Source organism: Cervus canadensis, chromosome 14 (genome assembly GCF_019320065.1).
Source record: "Cervus canadensis isolate Bull #8, Minnesota chromosome 14, ASM1932006v1, whole genome shotgun sequence".
Lineage (NCBI taxonomy): Eukaryota > Metazoa > Chordata > Mammalia > Artiodactyla > Cervidae > Cervus > Cervus canadensis.
Genome location: NC_057399.1, coordinates 30566759 through 30587733, shown reverse-complemented (window position 1 = coordinate 30587733; position 20975 = coordinate 30566759). Strand labels below are relative to the sequence as shown.

At 36.5% G+C, this 20975-nt stretch overlaps 1 protein-coding gene across 10 annotated transcripts in view; it reads left to right on the top strand.

Annotated features, from left to right (window-relative positions):
• PUM3 (pumilio RNA binding family member 3) overlaps positions 1–20975 on the top strand; it is a 51049-nt gene that overhangs the window by 22138 nt on the left and 7936 nt on the right. For all 10 annotated transcript variants that reach the window (XM_043486881.1, XM_043486884.1, XM_043486883.1 and 7 more), the window contains 6 exons: positions 71–174; positions 1108–1186; positions 3334–3432; positions 4530–4583; positions 8214–8294; positions 20493–20635. In XM_043486881.1, coding sequence (XP_043342816.1) covers positions 71–174; positions 1108–1186; positions 3334–3432; positions 4530–4583; positions 8214–8294; positions 20493–20635 — 560 coding nt within the window. The remainder of the gene's footprint in view (positions 1–70; positions 175–1107; positions 1187–3333; positions 3433–4529; positions 4584–8213; positions 8295–20492; positions 20636–20975) is intronic.

Sequence of the window (20975 nt, the reverse complement as noted above, 5' to 3'; positions counted from 1 at the left end):
GATTTTCTTTGTTCTAAAGTTGGAGAAACATGATCAAATTTAGAGGGGTTTGATTTTTCTTCTCTTGCAGTCAGCAGATCACCCAACTCTGGACAAAGTATTAGAGGTACAGCCAGAAAAATCAGAGCTTATCATGGATGAAATGAAACAGATTCTAACTCCAATGGCCCAAAAGTAAGAAAACTTTTTTTGTTTTTTATTAACAAATAGCATTTGAAAGGGAAAAGTTTTATGTAGACTTTGCATAGGAAAGGTAAATAGTTTGCCAGTTACGGTCTACTATATAAATTGGATTGTGAGATTTAAAAGTCCATGCATGTGGCCTACTTGGCATTAGGGCATTGCTCTGAACCCTTCCTGGGTTGTGAATCCTGGTGTTTCCCTCAATTAGTGACTCTGTGCCCTTTGGCAATTTAACTTCTCTGTGCCTTAGTTTCCCTACCCATATAATTGTGATGATAGTATTTATTTCATAGAGTTTTATGAAAATTAAACAATATTTCCAAAGTGCTCAGAACAGTGCTTTGCCATTAAAAACAGCTTATTTTTGCCTTCTACTTGGATATTCCATGTGAACTTAAATTTGGTACCTGATCATTAACCTACACTGTACATCTGAATTCATCATGTGTCACACTAGGAGGCTTGGGTCAATTAGGTGTTGTTGCAATTGCTGATACTGTTTTGATCTGTTTAGGTTTTAACTGCTGAAATGTTTTTGTAAAAAGGATACATTATAAAGGAGATGTGACAAAAAAAAATAGCCATTAAAATATAGTCCACATGTGGATTTCTAATCACGTGTCCATTGTTGGGTAAAAGAAAGTTAATGGCTTTATTTAAGAAAATTGAATATATTTTGAACAGCAATTTCATATTTGCTGATTAGGTACTAGAAATTTGTAGTCTGGTCTTGGTTGTAGATGGCACTATTTTTATAGGTCTGAAAGTTTTTTTTCAAGTCTTGGTGTTGCTGAAGCTAATCTATTTATGACAAATGACATTTGCTAAAACCATTTCAGTTGTTTTGATTATTTTAGGACAACAAAGGTTACCTACCTCTGTATTATTATACTACCATTTCTGACTCTTTTTTTCTGTTTTCAGAGAAGCTGTGATTAAGCACTCACTGGTACATAAAGTATTTTTGGACTTTTTCACCTATGCACCCCCAAAGCTAAGATCAGTAAGTTCTTGATTTTAGTTTTTAAACTGAAACATTGAATGCTGAGTAAAAATGTGAAATACTGCTTTGATGTATATTGGTGGTGTTTCCTTATTTAGCAAAGATAATACTCTCCACTTCCTTTGAAGAAGTCGCCTTCTTCCATTTAGACTTTTTAGTCTATGGAATTTAGACTAAATTCCATTTAGACTTTTGCTAGAAAGACAGTAGACCTGACCATAGTTTTATCAGTTCCATTGAATTTTCATATTTTAATTACAATCTAGAGAGTATACTCTAGCTTAACATAATCAGAAAATTAACTAACACATGGAGGAATATTCAGCATTCAAGGAGTTTGAAATTCACCTTTATTGATACAAAAAAAAAATTATATCAGTGTTAAAAGGTGACTGGAGGATATTTAGGTAAAACTAAATGGACCGTGAAAGACTGGACCTTATATGAGAGTGAAGGTAAATTGCACTGCCCTTCAAGTCAATGATGGGAGTATAGATGAGAATTCATTTAGTCCCTTGAATTTTGCTTGCTTCATCATACTGTGAATTCACTGTCCATTTGTTCTCATTCTAATAATAAGCAATAACCAAATAATGAGATTCACATTTTTTTTTTTACAAATATGCCAGATTGAACATTCATAGGAATTTTGACCCTCTCAAAATTGACATGCAAAATAGTTTTCCAAGTGTAGCCACCTATCTAAGCACGTAGTTTATAACAGCTGCTGCTTCTCTTTGGGAGGATCGTGCTTGTTTCCTGCCCAGTATCTCACAGTTCTGGATTTTCTGAGGCAGGACTTTACTTTCAGAACTGAGAAAATGATCATTTAATATACTCCATAAAGTCTTTATCTTTTTAGTGTTGAATGTTTTTTAGTAATAGCCAGAAAATATTTGGGAACTTAGTGTGAATATAAACAGACAAATCTTTGTGGCCCCTGCGGCATTTTCAATAGAGAGACTTAAAAAAAAAACTTTGGAGATGAAAGAAGCATGATTGGAATATATGTGTAACTCCCCAACTGGATAGCTTTGAAGAGATTTGTAAGTTTAGATCTGTAAGCTGAAAGCTGTACTCTTGAAAAGGGTTGTAAGATAGTTAAGGGTGGAATTTTTTGTTCCTTATTGATAAAAATGGGCTACTTTTCTCCTTCCTGGCAGGAGACTTTGTTTATTTAATATAAATTTTTAAAATTGGGAATGGACTAAACTGGCCCTGCAGCTATTGGCTGGCAGAACTCATCCTGTCCTATATGCTTGTCTTCCAAATATAATTACAAAATATATATATACATTGAAAACAGAGAATAAAGACTAAAAATAGCTAAAATTACCTCATAATACTTTAATGACTGGGTTTTATTAAAAGGTAAGTGAAGGCCTAGTCTAAATGTCAATATAGAGATTAATTTTCCTTAAGAGAAATGTTACTTAAGTGTCTTGATGGTGAATTATTAACGTGATTTCCAGAGGTGATCCATTGATAAACTAAAAGAAAAACATTTTCAGACAAAATTATTATTTTGACTTTCTGCTCATTATATGTGACTTTTTTGGAAGAATGTTTTATTTATTTTATCTGGCTTTTTAAGTTAAAAGCTTTCTTCTTATACCACAGCCAGTTCTTAGATTTCTTTCTTCTTGAAAAGTCATTGAGAATATACTATATATTTACAGTTAACCCTTGAACAGTATGGGAGTTAGGGGTACTGACACTCCTGTCTTCAGTCAAAAACCCACCTGTAATCATCCCTACCCCATCAGGGATGGGGATTTATCCAACTGCAGATGGTATAGTGCTGTAGTACATATTAGTGAAAAAAATTCATGTGTAAGTGAACCTTTCTGGTTCACATCACACTCAGGGGTCCACTGTATACATACTTTTTTGAATAGACTTTGATGAAGCTCAGGTATTTTAATAGAAATTGCCTGTGGGCAACATTTACTGCTCTTGATAGGAAAAGAATGTTTCTAGGAAGTGGTTATATGTATGCATGCCTGTCTACAAAATTAAAAATTAAGTTGTTTGCTACCTGTACTCTCTGCCTTTCATTCTCTGTGCATTACCGCTCCTTACTAGACAGATTGTGAAAAAGCAAAAGGAAAGAGTAAACCAAAGCCCTGACCGCATTTATTCCCCAGGAAATGATTGAAGCCATCCGAGAAGCAGTGGTGTACCTGGCACACACGCACGATGGCGCCAGAGTGGCCATGCACTGCCTCTGGCATGGCACGCCCAAGGTAAGGGCCGGTCAGGAGCTGCCTCTCCTTGGACCTTTTCAGTCTCCTTGGGGTCTTCCCTGTTGTGCACAGCGTTATCTTTGCAAAGTTGTACCTCAAGGCCTCACAGAAACTGGCTCCTCTTTGAGCCTCTTATTTCTTCTCTGCTGGAGTCTTCAAGTTTGAAAACCTTGTGTTGTCATTGTATGGGAAGGGATCTGTCAAGCAAATAAACACAGTATTTGTTGTTTAATTGCTGAGTCGCATCCGATTCTTTTGTGACCCGATGGATTATAGCCCTCCAGGCTTGTCTGTCTATAGGATTCTCTAGGCAAGAACACTGGAGTGAGTTGCCATTTCTTTCTCCAGGGGATCTTCCCAACCAGAGATTGAACCTGTGTCTCCTGCGTTGCAGGCAGTTTCTTTACCACTGAGCCATCAGGGAAGCCCAAACAGTGTTTATGTTCGGGTTTTTAAAAGTGTTGATACCTGTCAGTTTCTTTGATTCCTCAGTGAATGATCTTGGTGCTGGGAAGGAAGAGGAAAGAAAAGAAAATGTGCAGCCATACATTGCTCCTCTGGGTCTTAAGTACTTTGAGGGAAATGCTACAGATTCATATTAATTACAGAAGCTTAATAGAAATGATCCTCATTTCCTTAATTGGTATAATTCCCCTTTAAAGGACAGTTGTACTTTGTCCAGTTTTTAATACAAATGTAATCTCTGTTCAGTAAATAATGTATTGAATGCCACCTGTATGCTTGACTTTTATGCATTTGAAGACAGCTCAGATATTGGAAGAGGGATCTCAGTTTTTAGTATAAAGGAAGGTAGTTTCACCAGACTTACCTTGCAGCTGATAATTTCATGGTTCCATATTTATGTCTCAATGGAATGTCACAAAGAAGTCTTAAGATTATAGTAGCTCTGAGAGGAATTCTTAGAATATATTGCATTTTTTTGTTCTGGCTAAATAACTGTTTTCACTAATGAAAAGCACTCCAGTGGACGTTTAGGATTGTATAAAATTTCTAACTATGAAAATACCTTAATCTATAGTTATTCTATAACAAAATCTGTAACTGTAAGTTCATTGAGACAATTTTTCTTTTTTAAGGACAGAAAAGTGATTGTTAAAACAATGAAGACTTATGTTGAAAAGGTGGCTAATGTAAGTATAAAAACTGCATATCTCTTTTAATACTTTTTAATAGTAAAATGCATTTGTATCTGTTATAGGAAATTAGAAAAATTTAGAAAATTATCAAGAAAATTACTTGTTATTTCATTTCATTTAAATCTAAATATATGCCTATACATGTATTTTTACATATTATTAAATTTACACAAAATAGTTTGTTTTTCATTTGACATTGTACTTTGGCAATTTTCCATTTTTATTAGATAATTTTGAAGACCTTAATATTTAGTCTCTGGGAAACTGCACTTCAGAAACTTGTTACCTGTTTTCATTATCATCAAAAACATAACAGAAAGTGAAACTTGTCTCTCTTTTTTCTTCAATTAAATCATTAGTGTGGTCAAAGAAAATTTTATTCAAAAACATAACAGAAAGTCAAACTTGTCTCTTCAATTAAATCTTTAGTGTGGTCAAAGAAAATTTTATTTCTAAGTTTTATAATTCGTTGAAATCTTTTGGAGATGTTTTAACAGCTTTTCAAATGAAATTAGAGGATATAAAATGTGTTTCTTTTGAGGAAATAATTACCTCAAAAAATAATATCTCTGTATTTAAATAAACTAAATCATTTTCCATAGTAATTCTAAAATATATGTAGTAATAAGCATTAGTTTTCAATTTTTGAATTATTTTATATATTATGTTTTATAGCTTCTAATTTGCAGGTGAACTAAAAATGAGTGATATCAGCAACTCTTCCCTGTAAAAAATTCCAATAAGCACTGTTGGCATCTAGTGAATACTTGATATACTAAATGATAATTCAAACTCAGATAAATTAGATCTCTGAGATTATATACATACCTGTCATCTTCTGTAGGGTCCTAGACTAGGAAGAGAGTTAGTGTAAAACCACGTAGAAGGCAGCCAACTTGCTTGGAACAAAATGGAATAAGAGATTCTCTAGTGAGTTGTTTTCAAAGTAGAAAAATTTTTATGATTCATAATTCATCATTAAATCTTCTTGTATAGCATTTTTTCTTTTTTTTTCCATTCATTTTTATTAGTTGGAGGCTAATTACTTTACAATATTGTAGTGGTAGTGGTTTTTGCCATACATTGACATGAATCAGCTATGGATTTACATGTGTTCCCCATCCTGATCCCCCCTCCCTTGTATAGCATTTTTATTTGATTATTTTGATTTAGAAATGAATAAAAATAGAATGTTACTGGCAAGTTCCCTTATTTGGGGGGGTGGATAAATTAGGAGTTTGGGATTAACATATACACACTATTATATAGAGAGTGAATAATCGACAAGGATCTACTGTGTAGCACAGAGAACTCTATATATATAGCTGAATCACTTTGCTCTACGGCTGAAACTAACACAACATCGTAAATTGATTGTACTCCAATATAAAATAAAAATTTAAAAATAAAATGATATCAAAAGAAAAAGTTATGAAAGATGTTAATAGTAAAAGACAGTCTTCAGTAATAAAGTTAGATTGTTTTCCAATTTTGTTATATCAACAATAATTTTTCTTTGGAGAACCAAATCCCCACAAGGCATTGCAAAGTTAACAAATTAGCAATGCAGTGCCTGCTTTATCTTAAGGAGTTGCTTCTAAGGGGGTGAGATAAACTAATACTGTCCATGGGTTTGGTCTCTGGGTTATTTGGAAGTGTTTAATTTCCATATATTAGAACATTCTCTGTATTATTTCAGTCTTTTAAAATTTATGACTTATTTTATTGCGCAGCATATGGTCTATCTTAATGTCTTGAAAAGAATGTGTGGCTGTAGTCCTCTATAAATGTCAGTTAGATGAAAATGATTGGTAGTGTTTTCAGATCATGGATGTTTTTACTGACTTACTTATCACTGTCTACTTCTGTCAGTTGCTGAGGAAGTGTCGTAAAACTTACAGCTATAATTGTAGAATTGTCTATTTCTCACTTAAATTCTGTTCCATCTTCTGTATTCACCCAGTGATATTTTGCACTTGGGCACACTTCTGTGTATGGGACTTAAAGAACCAGAAAACCAGTGGTTGTTTTCTGTAAGCACAGTGTTCACTACTTTGTTTCCTTCACTTAATTCATCTCAGGGATCATTTTATTTCTATATATATCTCTCTCTCTACCTCTTTCTTGTTACTGACTTTATATTATATAACTTCCATAGTTCATTTAACCAGTCCCTACTGTTGGACGTTTGGGTAGTTTCTAGTTTTTTATTTCAAATAATTCTCCAGGGCATAGCCTTTGCTCATATGTGGAAGCATGTCTGTAAGATACCTGCCTAGAACTAGAATTGATAGATCAGAAGGTACGTGCCTTTAAAATTTTTAGTCTACTGTCAGTTGCCCTTAAAGAGGTTGAACCACTTTACATTCTCATTAGCAACATAAAAGTGTGCCTGCTTTTCCCCAGACCTTTGCCAAATTAGTGTATTATCAAGGACTTTTACTTTTGTGTATAAGCTAGGTAGCAAATGGTATTTTGTTTTAATTGTTGTCCCTAATTTATGAGCATTATTTCATATACTTAAAGCCATTTGTACTTTGTGGACTGATTCTTCATGTTCTTAGCCCCCTTTTAGTTGATTGTTGATCTTATATGTATAGTAAAGATGTTAGACCTTTGTTATTTTTCTCCAGTCTGTTTCTGATTGAGATGCTATTCCTGCCATATTTGTCAGATATGTCTCTGAATGAGTATTGATTGCAGGTGGATTCTTTACCAGCTGAGCCACCAGGGAAACCCATTGGTTGGTAGCAAAAGTCAAATACCTCTAGAGTTTAAAAAAAAAGATTTATATCATCATCTGGGATAGAAAAGAAATATGCCACCAGCTTTGAAAACTCTTCTTTAACATAAAGTAGAAATTCTTTAAACCTTTGGAACACTGTCGTCATTATGAAAATAATTCTGTTATTTAAAGAGTGACAATTGTGAATGTCCTAATGTATATTTATATAGTCTCATGCTGCTGTAATTTTTAAAAGCAATTCACTTTATTTTGTTCTCATATGCAGTATATAAGTATATTCTTCTAGTTTTTTTTGGTGTTTCTATTTTAATTATATAAGATTATTTTAAAGCAATTGTGTAATTTTTCAAAAGAAAGTGAAAAATCATTTGTAATCCTTCAACCCAAAGGTGACAGTGTTTTTCCTTCCGTATTTCTTGTGTGTGTATTATGTATATCTTATATATATTATTTTATTACACCTAAGTTTATATATTTTTATTTTCATGATTGAAATGCTATGCATAGTTTAACGTATTATTTTATAGTCCTTTTTTCCTCCCACTTTGACTGTAATTTTCTTTTGAATTTAATTTTAAAGTAGCTATTCATTAACAGGATACCTGTTTTTGAGAGATATCTGGTTAGTTTCAAAAATGAGTCTTAGCTATTTGATATTGAAGAATGTGCTCATCTGTTTCTTTTTGTTACTCAACCTAGAATGTAATTAACTAGGTCCTGATAAGAGAGCACGTTTCTTTGAGTGACTTTTATCTATCCCATTTCTATTATGCTGGATAAGTTGTCAGGTTGATAACCTTAATAAAGTAACTCCATGGGTGAAAGAAAAGGGAGAATCTGTGTATCTTTTAACCTTTACTGGTTTTTAATTCCTGCAGGGCCAATATTCCCACTTGGTTTTACTGGCGGCCTTTGATTGTATTGATGATACGAAGCTTGTGAAACAGATAATCATATCAGTAAGTAATTTGCATGGTCTTGAATTTAAGTTAAATGGATATATCATTTTTAAACATTTGAGTTTGATTTCACACATAGATGTATAAAGTGTGCTTTCTGTCAGTATTTGTTATTTTTTAGTTGCCTTAATTAAGCCTAATTTGGGGGGTTGCTTTATTCCTGTACAAACCATAATCTTGTTACTTGATATTACTAATTAATATTGCTTTAAACATGTGTAAAAAGACTGCTTAAATTAGGATAGCATGACTTTTTAGACCATATGATTTTGGGTTGGCCAAAAAGTTCGTTTGAGTTTTTCCATACAATATTACGGAAAAACTCTAATGAACTTTTTGGCCAACCCCATAGTAAATGAAAAATCAGCACTGCAGTGTTTAGATTTGATCAGAAATTTATTTACATAGTAATTCTTCAGTTATTTAGGAACTTATGTCCCCCCAGGCAGAAAACATCCACGACCGTTTTCTCTCTCCCTTTGGAGAAACTACCTCTACACAGCTTATCAATAATCTGTGCTGCCTTATCAATACATTGTCTTGACTAAATTTGCCCTCTGAAAAACTGAATATTCTCTTTAAAAAAAAAAAAAAAAAACTGCACCAAAGTAGAAACTGCATTATGAAATAATTTTCTTTGTTCTTAATTACTGCCCACTTTTCTGACTTCCGATCCTGTGATCTGCTTTTATTTTTCCTTCCTTTATTTCTAGTGGACAAGTGGTTTTGGGCGTGTGATACAGGTTGTAGGGGAAGGGATAAGAAACTGCAACATGGGTAGCAGCAACTAAACCTGGAAATGTTTTTAAAACCACATGATCTGTATAGATACCAATTGTTCATCTGAAGGGTGTTAGACATGGATGAGGTCATTGCAGACATCTTAGTGACAGAAGCTGCTTCCACACTGTCTGCAGGGAGCAGCATTTGAATGTTCAGGAAGAGGATTGCCCTGTTGGCTGTGGTGGTGCTAAGGCCTCTCTCAGTCCTATCTGGCCAGTAGAGCTGGGTGATTAGGGAGAATATCCTAACTAGTGAAGGGGCAGGAGATTTGTTTTCTTAGAAGCCCGCTGTATGTTCCAGTGTGTGAATTTCTCATGCCCTTGCTGTCATTTTCCAGCTTTTCCCTTGACTGTTTTAAGATTGTGATGACTTTCTCTGGAATAGGATTGTGGGAAGAAACAAGCTGGCAAGACTTTCGTGTCACTAACTGAGTATTTTGACACATTCCTTGTGACTTTATTACCCTTTTGACTCCAATCAATAATGCTTGTTTTTCATTCCAGTGACAGAAATGTGAGGCCATAGATTGGCTAATGAATAAAGTTGTTTCATGAAAATGGAAACAGACTGGGCTATTGAACACTTGCTTTTGTTTAATATTTTCATGACAACTGAAATTTGCATAACTGTTCCAAATGGATTTTAAGAGAAACCCAACTTCCTTCAGAATTTGCCACGATTGTCTGCTAGATTAATTTTTTTCCAAAGATTTATCCCACTTACAGTTGCTTTTGAAACAGTTTTAATTTCTTGTGCTTATCAGCTTGATTCCCACAACTGTTTAACCCACATTCCTAGTGACTTTCTCATACTTAGGGCAGCTTACCCTGAAAATGGCCTTATTTGCTGATGTCCTGCCTCTAGCTGACAAATGCTCATTGGGTTTCTGTGTATCATTAAACTCTGTAGCTAGCGATAAAATTCTGGAATGCTAATTGTGCTTGCATTTTCCCCACCCATCCACCACAAAACCTGTGGCAGTTATGCAGTGCTTTTTAACAATACCCAGGAAAGCTTAGTGTTGCTAAGCATTCTGTTTAGGGTAACCAGACTCCTGAAATGTCAGGTTGAAATCACAGCCTGGTCAGCTGAGCCCTCACCTTTCAAAATGGATACTCACTGTTTCCCACCTACTTTGCTTTCCAAAATAAGCAGACTTAAAAATCCAATCCTGGAATTGTTGGTGTGGTGCAGCTGCTTTGAGAGCAGAGAGTCTCTCGAAAGGAAGTAAGTACACCGACCAGTTGCTCTTTGAGAGTGAATAAATATTGATGCATACTTTTAAATGTTTTATCTCTAAAATGCTGTACAGTTAGGTATAAAGGATAATATCAGTGAACACCCAGCCTCCCGACTGATTGGGCATGCAGAAGTAAAACTTCCCAAAGAGTTGAAGTTCAAGACCCTTGTGTCCCACACTCACACACACACACACACACACACACACACACCACCACCACACACACACACACACCCCAACACACACACACACACCCCACCACACACACACACACACCCCAACACACACACACACACACACACACACACACACACACCACCCCCCTTCCCATCCTCTCATACTTGTTCTGATGGATTGGTACTTATTATTTGCATGCATTCCGTTATCCTTTTGCTATATGTAAATGTTTACAGCATTTACGTGTTTACAGATTCTATATAAGAGATGTGTGCTTTCTCCTGCAACTTGCTCTTTCCTTTGGCATTGTATTTGTAACTCATAATCGGGGTCAACAAGCTTTTTTAGTAAATGGCCAGATAGTAATTATTTTAGGATTTGTGGGCCATATCTGGTCTCTGTAGCATATTCTTGTTTGCTTTTTTTTTTAAACAGCTCATTAAAATGTTCAAAAATATATATTCTTAACTCACAGGAAGCACAGGCCATGGTTTACCCACAGCTGTTCTAAACCATTCATTTTTCAATGCTGAATAATTTTCTACTATATGAATACACCACAGTTGATTTTTCCATTTTTCTGTTGATGGACATTTAGGTGGTTTATAGTGTTTAAAACTTTAAACACTGTTATTATTTTTTGCTATTCCAAACAGTTCTATAATTAATCTTGCATGTCTCCTCGTTTCTCTGAGGCATTTACTTAGCAGAACTGAGGGTTGCCAGATATGCTGCCCATATGTTTATGGAGAGTCATGTGTCTGCGTTTCCCGCCCAGCCACTACAGAACCTGTTGCATTATGCAGTGCTTATAAAAATAACCAAGAGAGCTTAGTGTTGCTAAGCACTCTATTCAGAGTAACTGGTTTTCCTGAAATGTCAGGTCGACATTGTAGCCTAACAGCACTCCTCCTTTTCTCTTTAAAACCAAGCTCCAGTTTAATCTCCACATATTGTTCTCTGATCTCCCAGCTGGACCTGCTGTCCACGTCCTCTAAACTCTTACAGGTTTTTGTCTTTGCCATCTGTTCATTTAGCAGTTAGTTGTGGTCTCACCCAGGGCTTACACACTCAGAAACATTCATTGACCAGGCAGGTAAATGAGTGAGGCAGGCCAAGTTGGAGGGGTGGTGGGGGCATTGTGAAGAAAGAGGGGGGAGTGTCCGTGCCTTGTCCAAGGTGATAGCCACCCCCAGTTCCCATCTCTGGGAATGTGAGCCCCATGGTGATAGGTCTTCCAACTTGTTTTTCTTTCTAATTGTGAGAAAATTTCCTATCTTAACCATTTTTAAGTGTACAGTTAAGTGATATTAAGTATATTCACATTGTTCTGCAACCAGTGTCCATAGCTTTTCCATCTGACAAAATCAAAACTGTACTTTTAATAACCACATCCCAAGTTTTTGAGGACAGCCCAAAAGTTGGACTTTTGGATAAATCACCATATTTTTTAAACAAAATAATCACTGCCAATGATCTTTCTTTTTACATTTCTGTTTTTATTCATTATTTAAATCTCTTATTTTTAGTTTTAACTTTTTATTGTATTTTCTTGCCTATCCCGCTAGATTTTAGCTCTTTAAGGTTTCTTAAAGAGCATTTCTTTTTGTTCCACACACAAGCTCCCACGGAGGAATGTGCACCATGGATGGGTGTGGATGGGCATTTTGCATTTCTTTCTTCCACTGAAAATCCATATGTGCTCTAACCCTGCTTCCAGTGTGTACCTTTCATTTTGACTTTTACCTTTCCTTCTTAAAAGAGTGTGGCAAAACAGGAATGCCAACGAATCTGACAAGGGTCCATCACAAGGTCAGAATGGCCACAGGTTTTCACAAGGGAGTTCTTTTGTTCTTCCTTCACTTTTCTTCTGTGTACATACCTTCTTGCACTTCATTCAGTTCAGTTCAGTCCCTCAGTCGTTTCTGACTCTTTGCAATCCCATGGACTGCAGCATGCCAGGCCTCCCTGTCCATCACCAACTCCCAAAGCTTGCTCAAACTCATGTCCATCGAGTCAGTGATGCCATTGAACCATCTTATCCTCTGTTGTCCTCTTTTCCTCCTGCCTTCTATCTTTGCCAACATCAGGGTCTTTTTCAGTGAGTCAGTTCTTTGCATCAAGTAGCCAAAGTATTGGAGCTTCAGCTTCAGCATCAGTCCTTCCGAAGAATATTCAGGACTGATTTCCTTTAGGATTGACTGGTTTGATCTCCTTGCAGTCCTAGGGACTCTCAAGAGTCTTCTGCAATACCACAGTTCAAAAGCATCACTTCTTTGGCACTCAGCTTTCTTTATGGTCCAACTCTCACATCCATACATGACTACTGGAAAAGCCATAGCTTTGACCAGACAGACCTTTGTCAGCAAAGAAATGTCTCTGCTTTTTAATATGCCATCTAGGTTGGTCATAGCTTTTCTTCCAAGGAGCAAGTGTCTTTTTTTTTTTTTTTTTAAGGTTTTGTGAGATTTATTTATTTATTTTCATTTAGTTTTATTAGTTGGAGGCTAACCATTTCACAACATTGCAGTGGGTTTTGTCATACATTGACATGAATCAACCATGGAGTTACATGTATTCCCCATCCCGATCCCCTCTCCCACCTCCCTCTCCACCCGATTCCTCTGGGTCTTCCCAGTGCACCAGGCCGGAGCACTTGTCTCATGCATCCCACCTGGGCTGGTGATCTGTTTCACTTAGATAATGTTCATGCTGTTCTCTCTAAACATCCCACCCTCGCCTTCTCCCACAGAGTCCAAAAGTCTGTTCTGTACATCTATGTCTCTTTTGTGTTTTGCATATAGGGTTATCATTACCATCTTTCTAAATTCCATATATATGTGTTAGTATACTGTAATGTTCTTTATCTTTCTGGCTTACTTCACTCTGTATAATGGGCTCCAGTTTCATCCATCTCATTAGAACTGATTCAAATGAATTCTTTTTAACAGCTGAGTAGTATTCCATGGTGTATATGTACCACAGCTTCCTTATGCATTCGTCTGCTGATGGGCATCTAGGTTGCTTCCATGTCCTGGCTATTATAAACAGTGCTGCAATGAACATTGGGGTGCACGTGTCTCTTTCAGATCTGGTTTCCTCAGTGTGTATGCCCAGAAGTGGGATTGCTGGGTCATATGGCAGTTCTATTTCCAGTTTTTTAAGGAATCTCCACACTGTTCTCCATAGTGGTTGTACTAGTTTGCATTCCCACCAAGAGTGTAAGAGGGTTCCCTTTTCTCCACACCCTCTCCAGCATTTATTGCTTGTAGACTTTTGGATAGCAGCCATCCTGACTGGCGTGTAATGGTACCTCATTGTGGTTTTGATTTGCATTTCTCTAATAATGAGTGATGTTGAGCATCTTTTCATGTGTTTGTTAGCCATCTGTATGTCTTCTTTGGAGAAATGTCTGTTTAGTTCTTTGGCCCATTTTTTGATTGGGTCATTTATTTTTCTGGAATTGAGCTGCAGGAGTTGCTTGTATATTTTTGAGATTAATCCTTTGTCTGTTTCTTCATTTGCTATTATTTTCTCCCAATCTGAGGGCTGTCTTTTCACCTTACTTATAGTTTCCTTTGTAGTGCAAAAGCTTTTAAGTTTCATTAGGTCCCATTTGTTTATTTTTGCTTTTATTTCCAATATTCTGGGAGGTGGGTCATAGAGGATCCTGCTGTGATTTATGTCGGAGAGTGTTTTGCCTATGTTCTCCTCTAGGAGTTTTATAGTTTCTGGTCTTACATTTAGATCTTTAATCCATTTTGAGTTTATTTTTGTGTATGGTGTTAGAAAGTGTTCTAGTTTCATTCTTTTACAAGTGGTTGACCAGTTTTCCCAGCACCACTTGTTAAAGAGGTTGTCTTTTTCCATTGTATATCCTTGCCTCCTTTGTCAAAGATAAGGTGTCCATAGGTACATGGATTTATCTCTGGGCTTTCTATTCTGTTCCATTGATCTATATTTCTGTCTTTGTGCCAGTGCCATACTGTCTTGATGACTGTGGCTTTGTAGTAGAGTCTGAAGTCAGGCAAGTTGATTCCTCCAGTTCCATTCTTCTTTCTCAAGATTACTTTGGCTATTCGAGGTTTTTTGTATTTCCATACAAATTGTGAAATTCTTTGGTCTAGTTCTGTGAAAAATACCGTTGGTAGCTTGATAGGGATTGCATTGAATCTATAGATTGCTTTGGGTAGAATAGCCATTTTTGACAATATTGATTCTTCCAATCCATGAACACAGTATTTTTCTCCATCTGTTTGTGTCCTCTTTGATTTCTTTCATCAGTGTTTTATAGTTTTCTATGTATAGGTCTTTTGTTTCTTTAGGTAGATATACTCCTAAGTATTTTATTCTTTTTGTTGCAATGGTGAATGGTATTGTTTCCTTAATTTCTCTTTCTGTTTTTTCATTGTTAGTATATAGGAATGCAAGGGATTTCTGTGTGTTAATTTTATATCCTGCAACTTTACTATATTCATTGATTAGCTCTAGTAATTTTCTGGTAGAGTCTTTAGGGTTTTCTATGTAGAGGCTTACCTCAAAAACAAGAAAAAAGTCAAATAAATAACCTAACTCTACACCTAAAGCAATTAGAGAAGGAAGAAATGAAGAACCCCAGGGTTAGTAGAAGGAAAGAAATCTTAAAAATCAGGGCAGAAATAAATGCAAAAGAAACTAAAGAGACCATAGCAAAAATCAACAAAGCAAAAAGCTGGGTTTTTTGAAAAAATAAACAAAATTGACAAACCATTAGCAAGACTCATTAAGAAACAAAGAGAGAAGAACCAAATTAACAAAATTAGAAATGAAAATGGAGAGATCACAACAGATAACACTGAAATACAAAGGATCATAAGAGACTACTACCAGCAGCTCTATGCCAATAAAATGGACAACTTGGATGAAATGGACAAATTCTTAGAAAAGTATAACTTTCCAAAACTGAACCAGGAAGAAATAGAAGATCTTAACAGAGCCATCACAAGCAAGGAAATCGAAACTATAATCAGAAATCGTCCAGCAAACAAAAGCCCAGGACCAGATGGCTTCACAGCTGAATTCTACCAAAAATTTAGAGAAGAGCTAACACCTGTCTTACTCAAACTCTTCCAGAAAATTGCAGAAGGTAAACTTCCAAACTCATTCTATGAGGCCACCATCACCCTAATTCCAAAACCAGACAAAGATGCCACAAAAAAAGAAAACTACAGGCCAATATCACTGATGAACATAGATGCAAAAATCCTTAACAAAATTCTAGCAAACAGAATCCAACAACATATTAAAAAAATCATACACCATGACCAAGTGGGCTTTATCCCAGGAATGCAAGGATTCTTAATATCTGCAAATCAATCAATGTAATACACCACATTAACAAATTGAAAGATAAAAACCATATGATTATCTCAATAGATGCAGAGAAAGCCTTTGACAAAATTCAACACCCATTTATGATTAAAACTCTCCAGAAAGCAGGAATAGAAGGAACATACCTCAACATAATAAAAGCTATATATGACAAGCATTCATATGCTGCATTCACAGCAAGCATTACCCTCAATGGTGAAAAATTGAAAGCATTTCCCCTGAAATCAGGAACAAGACAAGGGTGCCCACTCTCACCACTGCTATTCAACATAGTGTTGGAAGTTTTGGCCACAGCAATCAGAGCAGAAAAAAAAGTAAAAGGAATCCAGATAGGAAAAGAAGAAGTGAAACTCTCGCTGTTTGCAGATGACATGATCCTCTGCAAGTGTCTTTTAATTTCATGGCTACAGTCAACATCTGCAGTGATTTGGGAGCCCAAGAAAATAAAGTCTGTCACTGTTTCCATTGTTTTTGCATCTATTTGCCATGAAGTGATGGGACCGGATGCCATGATCTTAGTTTTCTGAATGCTGAGTTTTAAGCCAACTTTTTCACTCTCCTCTTTCAGTTTCATCAAAAGGCTCTTGAGTTCTCTTTGCTTTCTGCCATAAGGGAGGTATCATCTGCATATCAGAGGTTATTGCTATTTCTCCCGGCAATCTTGATTTCAGCTTGTGCTTCATCCAGCCCAGCATTTCGCATGATGTACTCTGCATATAAATTAAGTAAACAGGGTGACAGTATACAGCCTTGATATACTCCTTTCCCAATTTGGAACCAGCCAGTTGTTCCATGTCCAGTTCTAACTGTTGATTCTTGACCTGCATACTGTTTTCTCAGGAGGGAGGGAGGTGCTCTGGTATTCCCATCTCTTAAGAATTTTCCACAGTTTGTTGTGATCCACACACAAAGGCTTTGGCATAGTCAATAAAGCAGAAGTCAATATTTTTCTGGAACTCCCTTGCTTTTGCTGTGGTCCAGTGGATATTGACAATTTGAACTCTGCCTTTTCTAAATCCAGCTTTAACATCTGGAAGTTCTCGGTTCACATAAAGTTGAAGGCTCGCTTGGAAAATTTTGCGCATTACTTTGCTAGTGTGTGAGATACGTGCAATTGTGTGGTAGTTTGAACATTCTTTGGCATTGCCTTTCTTTGGACATACCTGCTTTAGAGTAAAGCAAATAAGGGAAAGAAGTTACAACAATTAAAATTGTTTTGATTTTCTCTAAGTCAGAGGGAAAATGAATTGAAAACCTGTACATTTGAACCTTTGGTGTTGGAGTTCTCTTTTGAGGATACCAGGTTCATGACTCCATCAGCTTTATTTAATCTCCATAGTTAAAGGTGCTGTACATTGAGAGGACGGTATAGCATTTCCCAGTTTGCAGAGTGAATTTTTTTATTTACTCCTGGTAGTGGCCCACAGATTGGGCAGGTATATCAATTTCCTTTTGCACAGAGAAGGGAATTGATGTGTAGGGAGGTTTAAGGTTTTTCCAAAGGTTACACAACTTGAACCCAAAGACCAAATTCAACACAAATCAGCTGCGCTATATAGCTCCCTCTTCCTGTCTCTATGTGTTCTGACACTCAGTGTTCTCCAAGTGATCATCTAGAAATTTCTCTCCTTTGTGTACCCCAGGTCAAATAGAAATGAATTAGTACTCCATAATACAGCATTGCTCAGACTTTTTTTTTCCTAAGATAGTAGGAGTTGGGGGAGAATTAAATGACACCACATTTTTTTTTTTTTTTTTTAAATTTTTTTATTAGTTGGAGGCTAATTACTTCACAACATTTCAGTGGGTTTTGTCATACATTGATATGAATCAGCCATAGATTTACACTTATTCCCCATCCCGATCCCCCCCCCACCTCCCTCTCCCCCCGATTCCTCTGGGTCTTCCCAGTGCACCAGGCCCGAGCACTTGTCTCATGCATCCCACCTGGGCTGGTGATCTGTTTCACCATAGATAATATACATGCTGTTCTTTCGAAACATCCCACCCTCACCTTCTCCCACAGAGCTCAAAAGTCTGTTCTGTACTTCTGTGTCTCTTTTTCTGTTTGCATATAGGGTTATCGTTACCATCTTTCTAAATTCCATATATATGTGTTAGTATGCTGTAATGTTCTTTATCTTTCTGGCTTACTTCACTCTGTATAAGGGGCTCCAGTTTCATCCATCTCATTAGGACTGGTTCAAATGAATTCTTTTTGGCTGAGTAATATTCCATGGTGTATATGTACCACAGCTTCCTTATCCATTCATCTGCTGATGGGCATCTAGGTTGCTTCCATGTCCTGGCTATTATAAACAGTGCTGCGATGAACATTGGGGTGCACGTGTCTCTTTCAGATCTGGTTTCCTCAGTGTGTATGCCCAGAAGTGGTATTGCTGGTCATATGGCAGTTCTATTTCCAGTTTTTTAAGGAATCTCCACACTTGTTTCCATAGTGGCTGTACTAGTTTGCATTCCCACCAACAGTGTAAGAGGGTTCCCTTTTCTCCACAGCCTCTCCAGCATTTATTGCTTGTAGACTTTTGGATAGCAGCCATCCTGACTGGTGTGTAATGGTACCTCATTGTGGTTTTGATTTGCATTTCTCTAATAATGAGTGATGTTGAGCACCTTTTCATGTGTTTGTTAGCCATCTGGGACACCACATTTTTAAGTAAACATTTTTTAGTTTCTTAGGATTGTTAGTTTATAAACATGACACTATTTCAAGAAACAGACCAACCTGAGTGTAGATACTAAATTCCTTAATTGCAAACTGAAATGTAGTTAAATTTCAGTGAATTTGGGGGCTAGTCCTTGAGTAGTAGTTTTTCATGGGTTTTATATGCATCTTGTTAAAGTGAAACCATTTCTGCCTAAGCTAAATACACTGCACTGGCCCTTAAGTGTAGAAGCTATAGAGAAGGCCAAGTGCATTGAAGAATACATGATGGCTTCATGCCACCCCCCTTTTCTTCCTATACTAAGAGAAAATAGCTAATCAAATAGCAGCCATTGATAGTTCTTCACAGCATCCCCCCCACCCCTTCCCTTTTTGTTTTTTTCCCTTCAAAAAATCAAGTGTTTTAAAGGTATAATACCCCAGAGGGTTTTTTAAAGACAGCAAAGTTATGGAGGTCTTTTAATGATTGTAGAAATTCACTTAAGCTACATATAATTCTCAGTCTCTTCCTTCAACTGATTAAAGCATTTGTTTTCTTTTATGACTTAGTTAAACTTGAAATTGAAAAAGCCACATTAAAGGTAGCCCATATTTGTGGCACTAAATGCTTCTTTATCAGAAATCCATATATCGAGTCTACTTTGAGGCAAGTTTACCTTGAAATTGGAGAAAAGCTCCCATCCCCTTGATAAACTTACATTTTTTTTCTGTCTTCCAATTTTTTGCTGAAATTTTAAGTTCATTTTTTCTGAGTGGTTTAAATTTGTATTCATTTTGAGGTAGTGATATCTATTGTACCTATTTTCCAGCTTGTTTTTTTTTCCCCCCAATAAAATTACTAATCTCATTCTAATTGATAGGCACTTAAGAGAATAGCAGATCTGAATATAACATCTCCTAGAGAATTCCTTTCCTGATGAGGGGGGTACATGTTCTCTTTGAGAGAGACTAGAGTTGGAAAGTCAGGGGACCAAGACTAGTCAGAGCCCTTTTACTGACACCTCAGTGTCATCCTGTGGGTCACCTCCTCCCTTTCGGGGTTCCTCATTTCTGTAAACATGGGTGGTTGGGCTGGAATTTTTCTGTGGCCCCAACCAGTTCTGAAGAATCTCTGGTGTTCAGATGCACGTGGCTTTGAATATAATTATTAGGTTTGTTTTATAAGAAATAGGAATGTTAGAGAGGGGAAGGCTAATGATTTTTCTGTTGCATATTTAGAATAAAGGAAGTTTTACACAGTGATTCCTCTGTCTTAGTAAACATCACCAAATCTATACGGGAGCTCATTTGGTGTGGGGATGACATTGCCTTTGTTCCTTAAACAACTAGAAAAGGAGGTTACTGTTCTTGGTAACTTGATGGGATATGTCATAGAAAGCAATTATGTGTAACTGCTCCATAGAGTCTTTCTGCAGTTTTTTCCCTTCCCCCCTCTTTTTGTTTTCTATGCGATACTTCATTTGCTATGAATAAGTAACCTAACTTTAAAAGCCTTTATCCACTTGTTCTATTTAACAGAGTTTCTTTATCTCCGTTCACATACATCTCAGTGGGGAAATTCTAGGAAGAATGGTCCCGATCAATGCTGATGCTGCATTTAAGTGCAGCTGCAAATTAACTGTATCTGCTCAGTGGCCCCAGCAAGCAATGTCCCAAGTAATAGCCGCCTAAGAAATATTGGTTACGATGAATGAGTTAGCTCCTTAAGTCCTTGGGCTTGGTCAGTCAACTATAAATGGATTGTTCAGTAATGCTAGTCCCAGTAGAGAAGCAGTTCTGTGTTCCATGTGTAAGAAATTTCTTTAGCTTTAATGAGACGATTTCAGAACTAGCTGTACATTTTTCATTATGTTGGAGGAAAGTTATGTATCCTTCTTTTCCATTCATATTCTAAGCATAATTTAAGTGTATAGTTTCACTTTCTGCTTCTGTAATTTTACAGGAAATTATCAATTCCTTGCCGAACATAGTAAATGACAAATATGGAAGGAAGGTCCTGTTGTATTTACTAAGCCCCAGAGATCCTGCTCACACGGTACGAGAGATCATTGAAGTTCTGCAGAAGGGAGATGGTAATGCACACAGGTAAGGGCTTAAGCCCGCTCCAGTTGTTCATTCATTTTGAGTGACACACATGTCCACCTCTCATGCTTCCTCCCTCAGACTCCAAAGGTGAATTCCATTTTTAAGCCTGTATTTGTGGCAGATTCTTAAAAGTTTTATCCTGAAAAGGAAATGAAAGTATCCTGCCTCTGAGACTCAGCACATATTAGGTGTCTGGGTGTGTGGTTTTTTATGATTTTGCTTTATGTTTAAAGCAACCAGTTAATCAGGTCCTCTAGAGAGAAGAATCCATACTATAATCTAGACATGTGTTGTCTTGTGAGATATTTTGTTGTTGTCTTTATTTGGTTTGGGGTTTTTG